At 51.3% G+C, this 18,225-nt stretch overlaps 2 protein-coding genes across 3 annotated transcripts in view; both read left to right on the top strand.

The window, feature by feature from the left end:
* The first annotated feature begins 4,518 nt into the window (after nt 1–4,518).
* Nucleotides 4,519–18,225, top strand: part of LOC105998610 (interferon-induced transmembrane protein 1-like) — a 19,084-nt gene continuing 5,377 nt past the window's right edge. Inside the window, exons 1-2 of one of the 2 annotated variants that reach the window (XM_013033385.1) lie at nt 4,519–4,841; nt 5,283–5,476. In XM_013033385.1, the coding sequence (XP_012888839.1) occupies nt 4,650–4,841; nt 5,283–5,450 (360 nt within the window). In that variant the 5' untranslated portion in view covers nt 4,519–4,649 and the 3' untranslated portion in view covers nt 5,451–5,476. Of the gene's footprint in view, nt 4,842–5,282; nt 5,582–18,225 lie in introns of those variants that run through there. The other variant, XM_013033383.1, reaches the window with a different exon arrangement.
* Ifitm5 (interferon induced transmembrane protein 5) lies at nt 11,524–12,858 on the top strand. The gene is made up of 2 exons (XM_013033382.1): nt 11,524–11,715; nt 12,646–12,858. The coding sequence occupies exons 1-2, from the start codon at nt 11,524–11,526 to the stop codon at nt 12,856–12,858; spliced, it is 405 nt and encodes a 134-aa protein (XP_012888836.1).

Raw genomic sequence — 18,225 nt, 5'->3', positions numbered from 1 at the left:
GGGGGGTGCGGGGAGGGAGGGGGGTGCGGGGGGGGCTCTGCAGCAAACAGGAAGCATGTGCTCACCACACGGTGTGGGGCACCCAGGATCCACCCGCAGGCGACATTGTCTGGTGCCCAGGAACCAAGGGAGCACAGGCCTGCTGAGGGTGGGCGGCCAGGCCGAGCGGCTCTGTGGAGCTCAGGTCAGATGGCTTCGGGACATTGTCATATCAGAACCAAAAGCCAGGAGGTAAGAACAAACACTGTAGCCATGTGTAACCTGAAGTTTCTCATTTCCCATTTGGTTATAACCAAGCAGCTAGACATGTTTTTAAACGTACTGTCATGGTTTGCCCAAAGCTGTGGGGAAGCATGACTTGGGCAAATACTTCAAGAAAAACACCTGGGAAAACTCGTCTTTGAACTAACAGGACCTTGTCAAAACAAGGAAAATAAGATCTCTTAACAGTGGGCTTTTCTACTCTAAAGAAGTATCTCCTAAATGAAGGCACCGGGCAGCTTCTCAAGCCTATACCATCTATGCCAATTAAGGAGACCTAATCAAACGCATCATTTCCAAGAGCACGATGAGCCCAGAGGAGTTGCTGTCTGTCCCAGCAGAGCGCTGACGTGCCAGGCGGCTGAAGGGAAGATGCGTGTGCAGAGATAAGGGCACCTGGCCTGCGTTGAGCCTTGTGTGTCTGCTCCCCGGAAGAGGCCGTGTGTCCCTGGGCCGAGCCTTGTGCTCCCCGGAAGAGGCCGTGTGTCCCTGGGCCGAGCCTTGTGCTCCCCGGAAGAGGACGTGTGTCCCTGGGCCTCTGCTGAAACCTGTTGGCATGTGCTGTGGCCTGCTTGTTTCTTTTTTCTTTTTGGGTCACTCCTGGGCTTGAACTCAGGGCTTGCGTGCTCAAGGCAAGCTCTCTACCACTGGAGCCACAGGGCCACTTCTGGCTTTCTGGTGGTTAACTGGAGATAAGAGTCTCACAGCCTTTCCTGCCTGGCTGGCTTTGAACTCTGATCCTCCCATCTCAGTCTCCTGAGTAGCCAGGGTGACAGGTGTGAGCCACTGGCACCTGGCTGCTTTTCTGTTTTGTTAAATAAAATTTTGATAAACTTCCCACTTAAACAGACTAATTCTTTTTTTTTATTGTGAAAATACTGTTCAGAGGGGTTACAATTACATGGGTAAGATAATGAGTACATTTCTTATCAAGCATTGTAGCCTCCCCCTTTGTTTCCCCTTCTCATCCCTTCCCATCCTCCCCCCAGACTAATTCTTAAATTCTGTTCTGTGATGATGAAAAACACCCAAATGCTAGTAACAAATAAAACCTCAGGAACATAGCAACGTAGCATGCGAGTCATAAGCTCTGTACCCTGGGTTGAAATCCATGCTCTCTGGGCTGGGCTCCCGATACAGAGGGCTGAGAGGCATTTGGGGCAGGGTCTCTGCAGGGGCCAGCTCCAGGAGAAGGAGGAGGTGGTGGATATGGCCCCTTCACCACAGCCTGGGGCAGAGCAAGAGCCGCCAGCAGGCAGAGGTTCTGCTCCAAGGCCCTGCCTGTGAAGGATGATTGCAACAGCCAGCTAGAACAAGCTTAAGAAATAGATTATGCAATCTTGTGCCAGATATGGAGCAATCCTTCCTTCCGTCAGCTTTCCCCATCAACCTGGATTGCCTCAATCAGGACTATTCAACCAACCCAAATCATAAGGTCCTAAAAGTGGCATCATACACTGTTTAGAATGCTCTTCTCTGTCCCTGCAAGAGACTTTGTTTACTTTGATCATCCATCACACTTCTAAAAATGCCAGTCGAGATAAACCAAGAAAAGGTAGAACATGATCCAAAAGTAGCCATGATCATCTTAACTGTAAACGCACGGAGCACCCACTCTCCTTGAAAGTCTAAGACCACTTATACTAAAGAAGAACCGAAACACACAGACAAAGCCACAGGGACAATTGCATAAGAACAACACTAAAAGTGAAACAGTAAAATCTGTCTGCCTCTCTCAAGCATGCTGTTTGTCATAATTATGCCACATAAGGATATATTTTATACGAAAAATAAAGGGGTCCATATAATATGGGGTGTGTTTTAGGGTTACAGTTGTGCACTGGCTCCCTTTAAGTTCAAGGTTTCGACATCATCGCAGCACGTTCTCCGATCAGAGTGGGAAGGAGGGTGTCAGACGCAGGAGGTCAGATCCGTAGGGACAGGCAGGTGTGCAGCGATACGGCGATACAGGCTGGGCAATGCAGCGGTGAGGAGCAGGCTTCTGATAGAGCTGCATGAACAGCGGGTTCGTAGAATTAACACACTGAGAAAATAAAGCCAAGTTGGAACCACCTTCCTAATACAAGGTGGACCTGAATAAACCGGGATTGCCTGGTTTAATCTGTAGGCTAGGCACAGAAAGGCATATAAATCCTTGTGCTTGTCAGTGTCATGTTATAACAAATATTGGAATCGGTTGCCTTGATGTTTGGTTCTGGAGTTTCCTGGCAGGGGTCTGGTGGCTCCAATCCTGCAGGGCCTGGAAGGGACACCTGGCAGAGCCTTCACAGAGAGGCAGGAAGAGGAGGAGAGGCTGGGCTCCCGGTGACCGGCGAGGTGAAGGTCCTGCGGAGCGAAGGACATCCTGTCTGCTGGAAGGTGCTAGCCAGCGGAGGCCTCTCGCGGGGTGGCCCTGACAGGACGATTGCTACTTGCTTCGTCTGGGCTCTGAGCCTCAGTTTGCTGTCAGGTGTAACAGTGGACCAGGCTGAACTGAGGCCTGAACTCAGGGCCTGGGCACTGTGCCTGGCCTTTTTTTTTGCTCAAAGATCGCACTCTATCACTTGAGCCGCAGTTCTACTTCCAACATTCTGGTAGTTAATTGGAGATGACTTTCCTGCCCGGGCTGGCTTTGAACCACAATCCTCAGATCTCAGCCTCCTGAGTTTCTAGGATTACAGGCGTGAGCCACCAGTGTCCAGCTTTATTTACACAATTTTTATATCCTGATGGAGATACTAAGTTAGTTTATAATAATGCTGAATAAGTGAAGGGAACAGAATCAGCTTCCTGATCCCACCATTGTGTAATGATTACACACGTGAGCCGACCAGACTTGCGGAGTGGAGCTTCCTTCAAGTGGCAATGAATCCATCAGTGCAGAGGCCTTCCGGAACAGTCTGTTCCCCTCCACCCTGGGCTGCTGCCCAGCAAGAATCCCACCCAGTTGCAGCCCTTCGGACTCTGGCTCCTGAGGAGTCTGAGAAGGACGTTCGAAGGTCACAGGTTCCTGAGCGCCAGCCAAACCCTGCATCACCTCCTCGGCCCACACCTCACCATCAAGAGCACGCTGCCCCCACAGGGGTAGAGAAATTATTAATTTATTAATTTTTATGTTTGTCGGTCGTGGGTCTTGAACCCTGGGCCTGGGCGCTGTCCCTCAGCTCTTCAGCTCAAAGCTGGCGCTCTACCACTTGAGCCACAGCGCCACTTCTGGCCTTTTCTGTGTATGTGGTGCTGAGGAATAGAACCCAGGGCCTCATGCATGCAAGGCAAGTGCTCTACCACCTCTCCAGCCCTGGCAAGTCTTATGCTAAGAGGAACTCTGTAGGAAAACTCAAAATAAGAGGGAGAGAAGGCCCTTCAAGGAAATTTCAACCTCTGACACTGAGAACGCAGCCCCCTGGCCGTCACAAGCATGGAGCAGCTGGGCTCAGTGGCTCATCCCTGTAACTCTAGCTATGTAGGAGGCTGCAGTCAAGCCCCAGTACCAGCACACATACACAAAATGAGTGCTCAAAAGAACAAACCACGGTCACAGCAGTGTTCTGTAACAAATATGAAGAGAAGGCATTCCTGCCTGGCCTCTGGTTGCGGCTGTGAGCCGGGGTAGCCAGTGGGTCAGACAGGGTCAGGGCTGTCAAAGCCCCTCATGTCTGGTAGGTGTAACAAGACTGTGTGGAAGATGCCGCTGACACATCTGCAAAAACTACGTGTGTCCGATGAGCCAAGCATTTTGGGGGCTGCCAGAAGTTCAAACTCCAGGTGAAAGGCTGCTGCTGCTGTCTTTTCCTGCTGGGTGGCCTGAACATTGTCCTGCCCTAAATAGTGCATTTCTTCCAAAATGGAGATGGGGTCTTTGTGTAGATATCTGCTCGCCCATTTCTTCTTCTATATCTATCTCTCTCTATCTCTCTCTATATATTTTCTAGAAGTTGATATTAAACACTATTCTAGTTGTCCTTTTCATTTGAGCTACAAATTATAAATTACGTGCTGATGATTCTTAAAAATTAAATCATATAAACTGATTTAAACAGAAGTTATCCACTCTCAAAGCCCAAGGCGCTGCCAGCACAGCACTACACTGACTGTCATTTGTGCAGTGGGTTTCTCTTGCTATTTAATCTCTTGAGTGACTAAAGCCCATCTTTGCAAACTCCACCCTCACATCAGTGAGCTTGAATGGACTTCCCTGTTGCAACGTACAGCCCTGTGATTTGTCTTAAGTTCACCAATGTGTGCACAGGAAGCAGAGCTATCAGAAGCCGCTGAGCCAAGGGAAGGCCGTCCTAGCCCAGCACCCATCCTGTTCCGGCCTGCCCGTCGCCACGCACACTTGTGCACTCTTCTTCCTCTCAACTCAGCGCACTTCTCACAGCCAGGAGATGCAGAAGGGGCAGAATGAGCTCTCGGAGCTGGGCGCGCCCCCCAGCTTTGCCCCCACGGTGACCACAGCCACCGTGATCAAGATGCCCAGCGAAGTCTCCACGCCCGACCATGTGGTCTGGTCCTTCTTCAACACGCTTTTCATGAACACCTGCTGCCTGGGCTTCATCGCCTACATCTACTCTGTGAAGGTATGTGTGGTGCTCCGTGTGGTAAAGAGCAGTGGTGCAAAGAGCACCAGGGGCCAAGAAGTACCACGTGCTGGGCACCGCTTGCGGTGTGTGTGGTTGAGTGTGTGTGTGTGTGTGTGTGTGCGCGCGCGCGCTGACTCTTCACGGGCAGGAACAGGGTGAGGCTGTCTATGGACCCTTTGGCTCAACGTTGGTGCCTGCTTTCAGCTTAGACAAATTCTCCACGAAGCCCAATTCAGTCTGCAGATAGTGGCACTGGGCTATGTGGGCTCACGGGCTTGGCCTTTGGGTGTGTGGGCAGCCGGCACTGGGGTCTCTGGGACAGCTGGGTGCGTGGAGGGGGAGCCGGACGGAGGGATGGAGGAGCCGCAGTGGCAGGAGCACTGGGCGCCTGGCTTCCGCCTGCCGCTCTGGGGGTCGTAACCATCCACTCTCTTCCAGTCTAGAGACAGGAAGATGGTGGGCGATATACTGGGGGCCCAGGCCTACGCCTCTACTGCCAGAATCCTGAACATCTGCGCCCTCATCATCAACATCCTCGCCGCCCTCATCCTCATCATTACGTTGACCGTTAAGGCTGCAGCAGTCCTGAGAGGAATGGGTGTCTAGTCCATCCCCGCCCTTTCCTCACCTAGCCCCCCATCTGCCAAACCCCCACGGCCGCTGCCGTGTCTGCTTGCACCCCACCTGCGGGGGAGGGGAGGGCGGTGTTTCAATAAAGCGCACGTTTCTGAGTTGGTGTGACTTCTCTGGGGAGCCTGTGTGAGGGGGCAGGGCGTGTCCTGGGAGAGCATCCGGCCACGGAGGCCACCGCTGACCAGTGTTCTCTCCGGTATTTTGCGGCTCTAGGCGGAGGTTCTGTGGCCGCTCTCCTGCCCCCATGCCCTCAGGTACCCTCAAGGGCTCAGAGGACCGCACCTCCAGGAGCCACCAGCCTGGGGTGGGCACTCAGCACCATCCTGCCTAGAGTGCTGAAATCTCACTCCTTGCTTCTCCTGCGCCCAGGCAGAGCTGGATTCCTGGGGCTCTGCAGGCCTCGCCTTGGATCTGGGGTCTCCGTCCGTGGACTCCTGGGGCTCTGCAGGCCTCGCCTGTGGATCTGGGGTCTCCGTGGATTCCTGGGGCTCTGCAGGCCTCGCCTGTGCATCTGGGGTCTCCATCCGTGGATTCCTGGGGCTCTGCAGGCCTCGCCTGTGGATCTGGGGTCTCGTGGATGGACCCCAAGCCCCAGGTGGTTCCGCCCTTCATGCCGGCAATGTCTGATGCGTGTCAGGGGCCTGGGGTGGGCAGGCCCTGTGTGCAGTGGTGGCAGGGAGTCCCTGGCTCTGCGGCCGGACCGCAGCAGACTCTCGGTGATGTATGCCGGGTGCAGCTGAGGATTGCCGGCTGACGACCACCCCCGGGCTGGGGTCCCCCCTGCGCTGCGCCCGCCTCTCCCCTGTTGTGCCCAGATAAGGGTCCCTGAAGACCACCAAGTTGCCAATTCCAATGCAAGCACAGCACAGCCTGGACTTACAACCGTCACCAATGCAGTGGCTCAGAGCTGAGAGCCCTGACTTCCAGTTTAGCAGGGTTTTTACTGTGGTTACTGCAAGGGTAGAGGATTTCCAACTTAGCGGTTACCTGATTGGTTAACATTTCATGAGTGAGTCTTGTAAAATCTCATTGGCGAAAATGTACAGGCTAAGCCGTTAAGCAGCAAAGTATGTTAACCATGCTATCTAAGACACATCTGGAGCTTTACTCTCCTGCTAGTTACTGATTGATGGCTGCTCGGGAGTTACTGGTCAGAGTGGTTGCAGTCATGTGGTTTTTCCAGGAACCTGAGCTCATATGGCAGTAAAAGTCTTTTTACAAAATGGCCTTAATATCCAGTATGGTTGCACTTTGGCCAGGCCAGGTTCTCAAGACCAGGCCTGCAGACACTGGCTGTGTGAGTCAGGACCCCAAACCTTCCCGCCAGCCTGTCTCTGGCAGAGCAAATACACCCAGGTTGGGAGTACAGCCATCAGGGACAGCAACAGGAGTCTTTCCACTCAACACCCGGTATGAACCACTCTGTCCTACCCCTGTCTGAAGCCACTCTGAGGTCAGATGACACCACATGTTCAGATTCTTGAAATCTGCAAGCATCCTGAAGTAGGGAGACTGAGTCTGGCCTGCACCATATTGGCCACTTGGTATATAGGAGGGTCGAGTATCCTGTCTTCTTGGTGGGGGAAGGGGAAGTCCCACCTCCCAGGTGATGGGCATGCCTGAATTCCCGGAGGCAGGGCGGGCATCTGGCTGATAGGTCACTAGCCCTGTCAGTCCAGTGCCCGGGACTGGGAATTTCCTGTGACCCTGCCTCCGGCCCTGGCCCTGTTTAGGCCCAGCCCGGCCCAGACGTCGTGATGCCGTGGCCCGTGTCTCTGTGTTCCTGTCCTGTCTCCTGGCTGCTGGTCACCATGACATTCCAGTCCAGCTCTCCAGCTGGAGCTGAATTGGCTTGCTGGTATTGTTTTGTTCGTTCTTCTCTCTCTGGCCTTCATGGATCTGTTTCCTAACTGGGTTAAGTTTACTTGCTGCCTATAGGTCTTTGTTGTTGGTCACCTGCAGACAGACCACTAGCGTTCCAATAAAGACTCCAAAATCTGACCTCTCAAAATGTGGCTTCTCTATTTTCTCGTGGCTGGATTTATGACTGATTTAAGCTACAACAATCTCTGAACAAATTCTGTCTGTACAGTTTTGAAAATACATGCCTGTAGCCCCCACACACAATAGTGATCGGGAATTCTCCATCCCTAGCCAGTCACTCAAATGGCAGTTTTTCTTTCTTTTCTTTTCTTTTTTTTGGTCGGTCGTGGAGCTTGAACCCTGGGCCTGGGCACTGTCCCTCGGCTCTTCAGCTCAAGGCGAGAGCTCTCTACTCCTTGAGCTACAGTGTCATCTCCGGTTTTTGAGTGGTTTATTGGAGATAAGAGTCTCATGGACTTTCCTGCCTGGGCTGGCTTTGAACTGTGATCCTCAGATCTCAGCCTCCTGAGTAGCTAGGATTATAGGTGTGAGTCACTGGCGCCCGGCCAGTTTTTCTTAATACAAGAATTACAAGCACACCAGCATGATGCCAAGAATCCAGATTTAACAAAATTAAGGAATTTCAGTACCCTTTTGTTTTTTCCAAATATGCATCTGATTGAAAAATAACACTGAAACCAAATTATATCACAAATTAACTTTTTTTTTAACCTTCCTTCAAAGCTTTCCCAGTAGGGGCAGTTTTAGGATTACTAATCCTATTACCCACATTACTATCAGGTTTCCAATGTCCAGAAAAGAGACAGAGTGAAGCCGGGCCTCCTGCCCATCCTCTAGGGCGTCGTCCATCCGATTCCTTAGGGTTGGGTGCTGCACCTTGGTGCCAGCTGACCACGCTCCCCACGAATGGACCCCTGGGTGGGTCTCGCCCACCATGGGTGGGCTGGCTAAGATGCACTTTTGCCAGGTCAATCCTCACCCCTTGAAGACAGGCCCACTGGCTCATCCTGTTTTCCATGTCCCCCCTTTTTTTTCTTGATTCTGACTGAGATAAAATCCAAAACAGTTCTAGACAAACAAAATGACAATGTCTTTTACAGTGATAAACAAACCTTCATACTCAAATATCTGATACTTATCCCCAAATTTTAACAGTGGAGGGAAATAAATCTTAGTCTTCAAGATATTTAAATTTTGCTAAGCCAGATAGCTCTTGATTACAGTGCTAACAGCTACATGCATACCAGATTTTCTTGAACATGTTCACACACACATTTTTGCACAAAAATCTTATAGTGCACAAAATGGATATGGGCTGTACATTTTCTGGAATTTCAGTGGCAAGGGATTTTTTTTTTTTTTTGCCAAGAACAAGTAGAATCTCTTACAGATGACCAAGATTTAAAACAAAACTTTGCTAACAAATTACCAAATCACCTTACCATCCCCCAGCCCCATTTTTCCAGGGCTTGCTTGTGTTAGCAAGGTATGTTAGCATACCAATGGACCTTTGAATATCTTCAGATGGAGGAAGGGAGGGGTTACCTGAAGCTAATCTCTTAGCCTACCTGGTTGGCTGACTATTTTTTTTTTAAATACAATTTTAAACAAGAGCACTGTACAATTCCAATTCTAAGAACCAGGACTGAGGCCTCCCATACTCTACCTCCAACATCCAACTGTGATGCTGAGCAGGCTGCAGCTTTAGCCAGATGCTATATGGCTAAATGAAGAGCCAAGACACAGAAAGCAAGAATCCATATTACCAAGTCAGACAAAACCGAAGGCTGAGTTGGGGCTTAGTGGGCCCTTGGCTCAGGCCTAACCAGAACTCTCTACAGTGTAGTATGAGAGTGGGTCCTTCCTACTCAACAAACCAGCACCCCACCTCATCAGCATGGGGGGGGGACAGAGGGTGGGTCTTGAGCATGTATGCTTCCCTTACCTCTCCATTTTCAGACAGATCAATCCCCAGAATAAGGAAAAACATACTAACAGACAACAGACAGACACTTACTCTGGAGGTCTCCTGAGTGACTCCAAACTCCAAAAAGAGTTACTGGCATGTCTGGTGTCCATGAGCCTGTCTGTTGAAGTGGTGGAAGATCAAGCGGTGTTTGCCCTACAGAGTCTCCTGTACTCTGGCAGCCTGGATCCCTGAGGCCATTTGCCTGTGACTCAAGGAGCCCAGATGCTCTCCTTGGCACTGGGATCCTGCTGGCCTCCAAATGTCATAAGGTAACTTGATTGTGAGAAACAGAGAAGCTACGTTGGGAGAGGTTGAATTGGGAGTCTTTAGTGGAGAGCTGGCAAATGCAGGTAGACGCCTGTCACAAAGGCCTACAGCCCCTCAAATACACTTAACACTGTTAAAAAACTGAGCCATGAGAGCAGGAGAGAAAAGTAAGAGCAGAAAAACAATGCCAACAACCCAGATCCACCCCAGCGGAGAGCTGAAGGGGGACGCCATGCTGACTGAGGAGAGCCAGGAGACACGGAAGCTCGTGAGCATGAAGCATGGCGTCCTGCTGGCTGAGCTGGTTTGGGCCTAACGAGGGGCAGGGGCAGGGGGCAGGGTCACAGGAAACCCAGGAGTCTCCCAAGTTCAAGGCACAGGACTGACAGGTCCAGTAACCTATTGTCCAAGTCCCTCACCTGCCTCCAGGAATTCAGGCACACCGTGGGAATCTAGAAACCGAACTGTGAGGTCTGACAGGGAAAGAGAATGGGAATGCCATTCTCTGACAAGACTCTCAGAATGCCGGAGGTTGCCCTGGAAAGATCAAACAATCCTGGCTTAGCAGAGATTCAGATTTTTACCTGAAATGTGAGCTGTCTGGGAGCCTGATGTCAGATAAAAGCTTGTGAAAACTGCCACTTCCTAAGATAAGGAAGTCAGTTATCACTTGTACACAAAATCAAGTCACATGTTGATGTTTGTATCTGCAAAGATATGGTACCATACTTCCTTCACATACTCCCCTGTACTAAACTCAATAAATAGACTTGTTAGCGGGACCTCCAGTATCTGAAGCTGGTGGAACACTTCAGCTCCCCTGGGGTCCCCCACACCACAGTCCACAGCCAGTTCCCGTCTCCGATACTACCTGGTCACGGTGGATTACCACACATCCCCACACCCTGGGAGGTGGGGCTTCCCCTTTCTCCACCATAAAGACAAGATGGCACCTGTTAAATCCAATTCCTTATCCACCCTGTAGCCAAGATGGTGCTAGTTAGACCCAGCGTCTGTCACAGCCCATGCAACTGGGGCTAAGGCATTAACAGATCCCGGACCATGGAACTGAGGTTTGGGGAGCCAGGGGACTGAAGCCGCTGCCAGCTTCAGGCGGCCTGCACCCAGTTTACAGGACTTACTGAGTAGGGTAGAGGGGCACACGTGCAGAAAATGAGATCACAGTATCCCTGGAGTCACAGGCAGGGTCACGCGGTATAATCTTATTCAAGTGATAAATAGCTTTTTTATCTTAAGAAGAAAGTGTAAGCAGCAAATGGCTTACAATTCACATAGCTTTTTGTCTATCCCAAAGTTCTCAGAAAGCTTGGTATGAGATTAGCCTATACCCAGGATAGAACTCTGAATTCCCATCCAGCCAGGACTGATCCGACCTTCCCAGGAAACTCTCGGTGTTCTGAGAGTTCCACACACTTCCCAACCCTTCCGGGTCTCACAGCTTGGCTTTTGGGGGCTCTCACACGCACCCCTTCTTCACTGGGATGTGCATTGGAGGGTATGGTGACCCCCAGCCTCTCCCTCTTCCTGCCTCCCAGTTTGAGGCTGCTCTGCCAGGTACTACACCTGTTTGCCCACTCACAAACTGAGGCTGATCTGGGAGAAGTCCTCAGCCATCAGCCTTCTATGTGTGGGGGGTCCCCTGGCCAGGTCAGGGGGCTTTAGTGGGTGGTCTGAGGCCGCCGCGCATGGGCCACGGCTTCTTTTGATGGGGTCTCCCCAGGGAGGGGTGGGAGACACTGGTTTTTGAGGGCGGGCCGCATTGGTCCGCTCGCTCCAGGCTGTAATTTGTGTTATATATAGCAGGCGGAGCTGGCCTGCCAGGGAAGGAGGCTGTGAGGCTATAAGCAGGCCGGATGCCTCCCCTGGACTGGGAGTTTGAGTGAGGAAGAGACGGCACTGGAACCCATGGACACAGCATACCCTCGTGAGGACCCCCGGCCCCCCGCTTCCCGCAAGGCTGATGGTGCTGCCCACGTGGGCCTCTCGCTGGCAGCGTCCTGTCCCCCACCTCGAGACCATCTGATCTGGTCAGTCTTCAGCACACTCTACCTGAACCTGTGCTGTCTTGGCTTCCTGGCACTTGTGCACTCTGTCAAGGTGGGTGAGGGTCGTGGGGGGCTCCCTGGGGCCAGAGACAGGGTTCCTCACAAAACTGGAGGCCACGAGGTTTGTTCATAGAACAGAAAGGCCTGAGCATGAAGAGGTGTGCTTGTAGGGTGTGTGTGTAATGTCAGAGGGTGGAGTCCACAGTGTCTGCTCACGGGGCCTTCTTCACACACCTGGGCTTCTGGTCCTGAGTGGAGCTGGGGTCCTCTCCCCAGAGGGCTCCCCCCCACAGAGGGCTGGGGTCCTCTCCCCAGAGGGCTCCCCCCCACAGAGGGCTGGGGTCCTCTCCCCAGAGGGCTCCCCCCCACAGAGGGCTGGGGTCCTCTCCCCAGAGGGCTCCCCCCACAGAGGGCTGGGGTCCTCTCCCCAGAGGGCTCCCCCCCACAGAGGGCTGGGGTCCTCTCCCCAGAGGGCTCCCCCCACAGAGGGCTGGGGTCCTCTCCCCAGAGGGCTCCCCCCACAGAGGGCTGGGGTCCTCTCCCCAGAGGGCAGAGGGCTCCCCCCACAGAGGGCTGGGGTCTCTCCCCAGAGGGCTCCCCCCACAGAGGGCTGGGGTCCTCTCCCCAGAGGGCTCCCCCCCACAGAGGGCTGGGGTCCTCTCCCCAGAGGGCTCCCCCCACAGAGGGCTGGGGTCCTCTCCCCAGAGGGCTCCCCCCCACAGAGGGCTGGGCCTTATGCTAAACCGGGATGGCCGCGAGTGCACTGCCAGGCCCGAGGCACAGCACCCTGCAGCCGCCCTGTGGGCCAGCGGCTGCTCGCCTCCAGGCACCATCCAGGACTTTGTGTGGCTGGAGACAGTGGAAGAGGCGCTCACAGGGCCGTCCAGGCTCTGGTGCAGTCGGGATCTCTCGTGTGCTGGGGGGGTCCTGCCTCCTCAGACGCGGTGGGCGTGTGAACATCTGGTCCCACTGCTGCTCGCAGGCCCGAGACCAGAAGGTGGCGGGGGACCTGGAGGCTGCACAGCGCTACGGCTCCAAAGCCAAATGCTACAACATCCTGGCTGCCATGTGGTCCCTGGTGCCCCCTCTTCTGCTCCTGGGGCTGGTGGTGACCGGCGCCCTACACCTGTCCCAGCTGGCCAAGGACTCTGCAGCCTTCTTCAGCACCAAGTTCGACGATGGAGACTATGACTGACAGGATGAGCCTCTCCTGTCCTACTTGAGGACGCTGACCCCAGGGGCTCAGCACCAGCTCCCTGGACCCTACCATACAGCCTTGATTCCCTCCTCCCTGTGACCACAGGGCCCCCTTGTCCAACCACAGCATCCACTGCCTACCCGTTTAGACCCTGCTCTCCTTCCCTGGTACCTAACTCTGCCCCTTTCTTCCTACTCACCAGGCTTACCCTCTGTTCACCATTAAATATTCCTGGTTCCAGAAGTACCTCGAGTCTCCTTCATGGCTGCAATGGTGGGGAGGAGGGGGAGAGAGACCACAGCCAAATACTTTAACCAACCCTCTGCTCTGTATTTGCTGCCCCCAACTGTCGCCTTTCCTGGGCTCCAGGGCAGCCTGTGGTTCTAGGGTGGAGGCATCTGGGTATTTTAGGATGATGCTTTGGAATGCTGGCCTTTGATCCCTGCCGCCCTGCGGTTTGGTGGCCTGTGTTCCCGAACATGGGAGGGTGTGGCCCAGGCCACATCTGTACATGTTGCTGTGTGTCCTGTCCCTCACGAGTCGAGTGCTGTCTTCCTCCTCGGCTGTCAGAATGTAAGCCCCTGAATTTTGAGAAATTGGTTCTGTGGGAGTCTTTTTTCATTCCCAACCCAGAGAAGGCCAAGAGGAAGGTAGGTGGGGGCTGTTTGCTGCCAGGGCCTGGTTCTGGACACGTGGTCACACCGTCCTCCATGTCACTGACCCCATACACAGCCTGCCTCTCTCCCACACCTGTGCAGAGGCCGTCAGTGGGTAAGGTGACAGGTGAGCCACCAGTGCAGGATGCTCCTGTGCTAGGTCATGTCCTGTGCATCACATAGCTCCCTTGGCCTGCAACCAAAGCCCTGCAAATGGAGGAGGGCGCAGCAGGGGTATGCCTCCGCCCTGCCCACACCGTGGGGCTGGGCCAATGACAGGGAAGGCTAACTGCAGGACCCTAACCAAGAGATGGATCAAGGGTTTGAGCACTCTACCTAGGGTCCCTTCCCCATTCCTGGGGCGCCTTTGCGGGCCACCTCTCTCTGCGCTGGTGCAAGGGTCTTGCGTGGTTACTGTGCTTGGAGCCCGCTCACCACCCATCCTGTGAAATGCCCGCAGCCATCGGTTGAGCCCCATGCTGAAGATTCTGAGCCGAGGCAGCCACTGCAGATACAGGTGTCGCGGGTCTGTGCTGGGGCTGGGGAAGGTCCAGGGAGGGGGCAGAGGGTGGCTGCATGTGGATCAGTGTGCGGACTCTGAGCCATATGCTGCTGGGTACACCTTCCCCCAACAGTGCACAACGGGGCAGGATTGTTGGTCTGTGGTTAGATACGGAAGACAGAGTGTGTGGTCACCAGGGGGAAGTGTTTCCCATAATCCCCTCAGCTCCTATGTGGAGAGTGTTACCCATAATCCCCTCAGTTCCTGGGTGGAGAGTGTTACCCATAATCCCCTGAGCTCCTGGGTGGAGAGTGTTACCCATAACCCCTCAGCCCTGGGTGGAGAGTGTCACCTCTGAACCTCAGCCCTGGGTGGAGAGTGTCACCTCTGAACCTCAGCCCTGGGTGGAGAGTGTCACCTCTGAACCTCAGCCCTGGGATGCTGTCTGGTGGTTCCTATGCTCTACCCCTGACACTCTTCATAGGGTTTCACAAGAACTCTCCTGTTAGATCTCTGATGGCAGGCCCTACACATTCTCCTACGGAAAAAGGCAGAGGGAGACAGGTCTTGGGAGATACGGATGCTTAGATCCCTAGCTCCAGTGCTGCCCACAGACTAATACGTCTTTCCTGTATGTGTGTGAAAGATTAAAAATTAGAGTTACATTTTACAATTGCTAACTGCTGATTTTGCTTCTGTAAACTTGCTTGCGCTAGCACTGACCCTTCCCCTCCCTGAAAATAAGTAAAAAGTTTCAGAGTCCAGACGCCGGCCCTGGGACAAGGTCTGTAGTTGTAGATAAAGAACAAACGAGTATGTTCTTCTAAGTTCCTGTCTGGAAATTCCCCAAATGGGACCCAAGATAAGGACCATCTGGCCAGTCCAGCAAGCTAGGTCAAAGGTCAACCCATCACAAGCCTGTAACTATGTGAACTCCCCTCCAGGGTGACCACTCCCCCTAGATCCGCCCTGAGCCAACCAGTTTACGACGAGTGTTACAAAATTTCCCATGTAGCAAAATGATTGCTGGAGTACATGGTGATTTTTAAATTGGGCCAATCCCGGAGCACCTGGTGTCTTATGCTAATCCTGTGGTTTTTGCACAAACGCTGAATAAATTCCTCTTGCTTGTTGCATCTGCTGGTTTGGAGTCTTGGTTTCTAGGGCGCCTTCCCGCAGACAAAAGTATCCCAGAAGTCTGGGGTCTTTCAGTTGGGGGCTCATCCGGGATCACGGCGCCCCCAGACCCAAATTCCAAGACCAGTTGGAGGTAAGATAGAGCTCTTGCGTTTCGCATCTTCCGTGTTTGTTATCTCTGTTCTGCTTTCTTCATTCTGGGATCCGAAGGAAAGTGCCTGTACAGGACCTGTATTGAGGCCAGTGGGGGAGGCAGACGTGCCTTGAAACCCCTGGCCCAGCTCGGGCAGACGTGCCCTGAGTGTTGGAGCAAGGAGGGAACGTGGAATCTCTCTCCTTCCCGTGACCTGGAAGAAGGAGGGAACGTGGAATCTCTCTCCTTCCCGTGACCTGGAAGAAGGAGGGAATGTGGAATCTCTCTCCTTCCCGGGAACTGGAGGAAGGGGCGAAAGTAAAATTTCTCTCCTTCCCGGGAGTTTAGCCGTGGTCGGCCACTCCCATCTGAAGTTGCTTTTTCTGTTTGCAGTCATTCGACTGCCGCGCAGCACCTGTCTGGTTTCGTCTGTTTCTGTTTAGTGTTAATTGTCTCTGTTGCTTGTTTTGTTGTCCTTAAAGGGATGGGGCAACAACTAACAACGCCCTTAAGTCTGACTTTAGATCTCTGGAAGTTACAGCCCGAGCCCAGATTGTCAGGTTTTGGGAACTTGCTTGTTTGTCAATTATGAAATTGCCACTGGCCACCTGCGAGTGCCCCAGTTAGATCTCAGCCTTGGGCCTTGGTTCAGGGGGTCTGAGCGTGGGGGAGAACCTGTCAGTCTGAGGGGACGGCCGCTAGGGACTTTTGTCCCTTGCCCCAAGATGACTGGGAATTCTCCTCCGCCTTGGAAGGCCCCTGGGTCAACGTCTGCAGGAATCTAAAAGAAAAAAAAAATCCTCTGGAGGTGAGTTAGGGGGGTTGAGTCCCCTGGTAAGTGAATGGTGGTGAGATGTCGCCCCATTCACTGAGACCTGATTTTGTCTTTGTGGCCACTTGTTTGTCTTGTTTACTTTAGTGTGTTTGTTTTATGTTTTCTGGGGTAGGGAAGTTCTGGGTGAGTGTGGCAGGCTCACTCAGCAGACTCTGGATTCAGCTTGCTGAGTGGGAGCAGCACAGAGTTCCGGTAGGGATAAACTGGGGCCCATTAGTCCCCAACTCAGCCTTCAGTTTTTGTCTAGTTCTGTTTTAGAATTGGTACCAGTTTTAAATGTGGATCCTTGGTTTTTGTGTTTATCTGTGTTTTTGTTATTTATTTATTTAAACATCTCTGGGGGAATAAAAGTTCCAGCTGGGCTCGGTCACAAACCTGCTATGCCCACCCTCCCTGTGAGGCATGGAAGGTTACTGGGCTAGTTTGGTTCCCTTCAAGCCTCAGGCTGTATTTTCTCTTTGTGCAGGCTGCCAGCAGGGAGGGTGTAGAAGGCTGTGTGCCTAGTTTAGACTTTTTCAGCTAGTCCTGACAATGTAACAATTTGTAAAGTGCTCTTGGCTAAAATTTGGATTTAAAAAATCAGGCCAGTTTAGTTTTAGGTGACCCCCTCCCCCAGCTCTCCTCCAACAAAAGGGATTCAAAAGACTAATTAGTAAATTGCCTTGCTAGATAAGCAAGCTCTGGGAAAATAAAGCCCAACAAAGGTACCTAGTTTAAAAAAAAATACTGTCTTAAATTTTTGTTTAAAAACTTTAAAAGGTGTACGTACGACTGATTTTGATTTTTGCGTGCTTTAAGATCTGTGTGAGTGTTTTGTGTGTGTCTGTGAACATGTTCAAAGATAAGAATTGTCAGCATGCTGTAACAATTGGGTGAATTTAAATTTAAAATTCAAAAGGTTATGAGGTTTGGACATTACCAAAAATTAAAAAAAAATCTTCACATTGTTTTAAATGGCTTTTTAAAGATTCTTTAACTTTCTAATTTAAAAAATCTGGTATTTTAAAAAACTAATATTTTAAAATACATAAGACTGTTTATGCTGTAATCAAGTTATCTGCCTTAACAAAAATACATTGGCTGTTTGGGATCTAGTTCCCTTGGCTAAAATTTGGAAATAAATATTAAAAATTTAAATGTAAAGGTTAGTTTAACACTGTCAAAGACAGTACCTGTTTTGTTTACAACTGTGTATTTCATTCAAGAGCCAAGAGAAGAGACAGGGGGAAAAACTTAGAAACGAACAGAAGACCTATCTTTAGGGATAAGGGGTGAACAAGCAGAAGTGCAGTTCAGCGGGTCATGCATGGTGGGACAGGCCCTGGGAGGAGTCCATGCATGGTGAAAGAGGGCAAGCTGGCACAAACGCAGTTCATCTAACCCTAAAGAGTCAGATTGGGTGCGTGCCCATTCCATAGAAGCGGCTGAGTGGCCCAGCTTTGTTCTGTCTCTTTTCCCTGCAGATAGACACTAAAAACATGATGGTTAAAATGAGTGATGTGATGATCTGATTAGTATTGCTAAAACTTCCCCTTGGATGTGTTAACATTAAAATTAGAAAGGCCTTAAAAAGAGGGTTAAAAAGTTATTTGTATAATGTGGCTTGCTTTTAATGTTTTACAATTAGGATGTTTTTAAAAGTCATAAAGACGCTAAGTCTAGCTTTTTGGTTCAGTTATGATGATTGTTATTTTTGCAATAAAAAATTGTCATTTGAGTTTAAAAATCTTAAATGTGTGTCTGTTTTAAAACAAGCAGCCAAGAGGCAATGAGTGACACTTGGCCTCAAGATTTCAAGGGATCTTTTCAAAATGCAAATAAAAACTAAGGTATACAATAAAAAAAAAGATTAATAGGAGACTTAAAGAAATAAAAAATGGATTTTTGGATATAAAGTTTAAAGGTAAAGTTGTTTTTAACATTGGCTTCAATGTGCACAGAGAAAAATTAGGATTACCAAAATAATTGCTATTCCAGTTTGCTCTTATAGGTTGTTTTTTTTAAGTTTCCAGCAAAGTCCAGAGCAAAGCACAGAAAATTCTTACAAGTTTGTCAGATGTAACTTTGACTCTTAATAAGTTTCAGGTAAGAGCATGCTTAA

The sequence above is a fragment of the Dipodomys ordii genome, unplaced genomic scaffold (genome assembly GCF_000151885.1).
Source record: "Dipodomys ordii isolate 6190 unplaced genomic scaffold, Dord_2.0 Scaffold166, whole genome shotgun sequence".
Classification (NCBI taxonomy): Eukaryota; Metazoa; Chordata; class Mammalia; order Rodentia; family Heteromyidae; genus Dipodomys; species Dipodomys ordii.
This window is presented reverse-complemented; position numbering and strand designations above follow the sequence as displayed.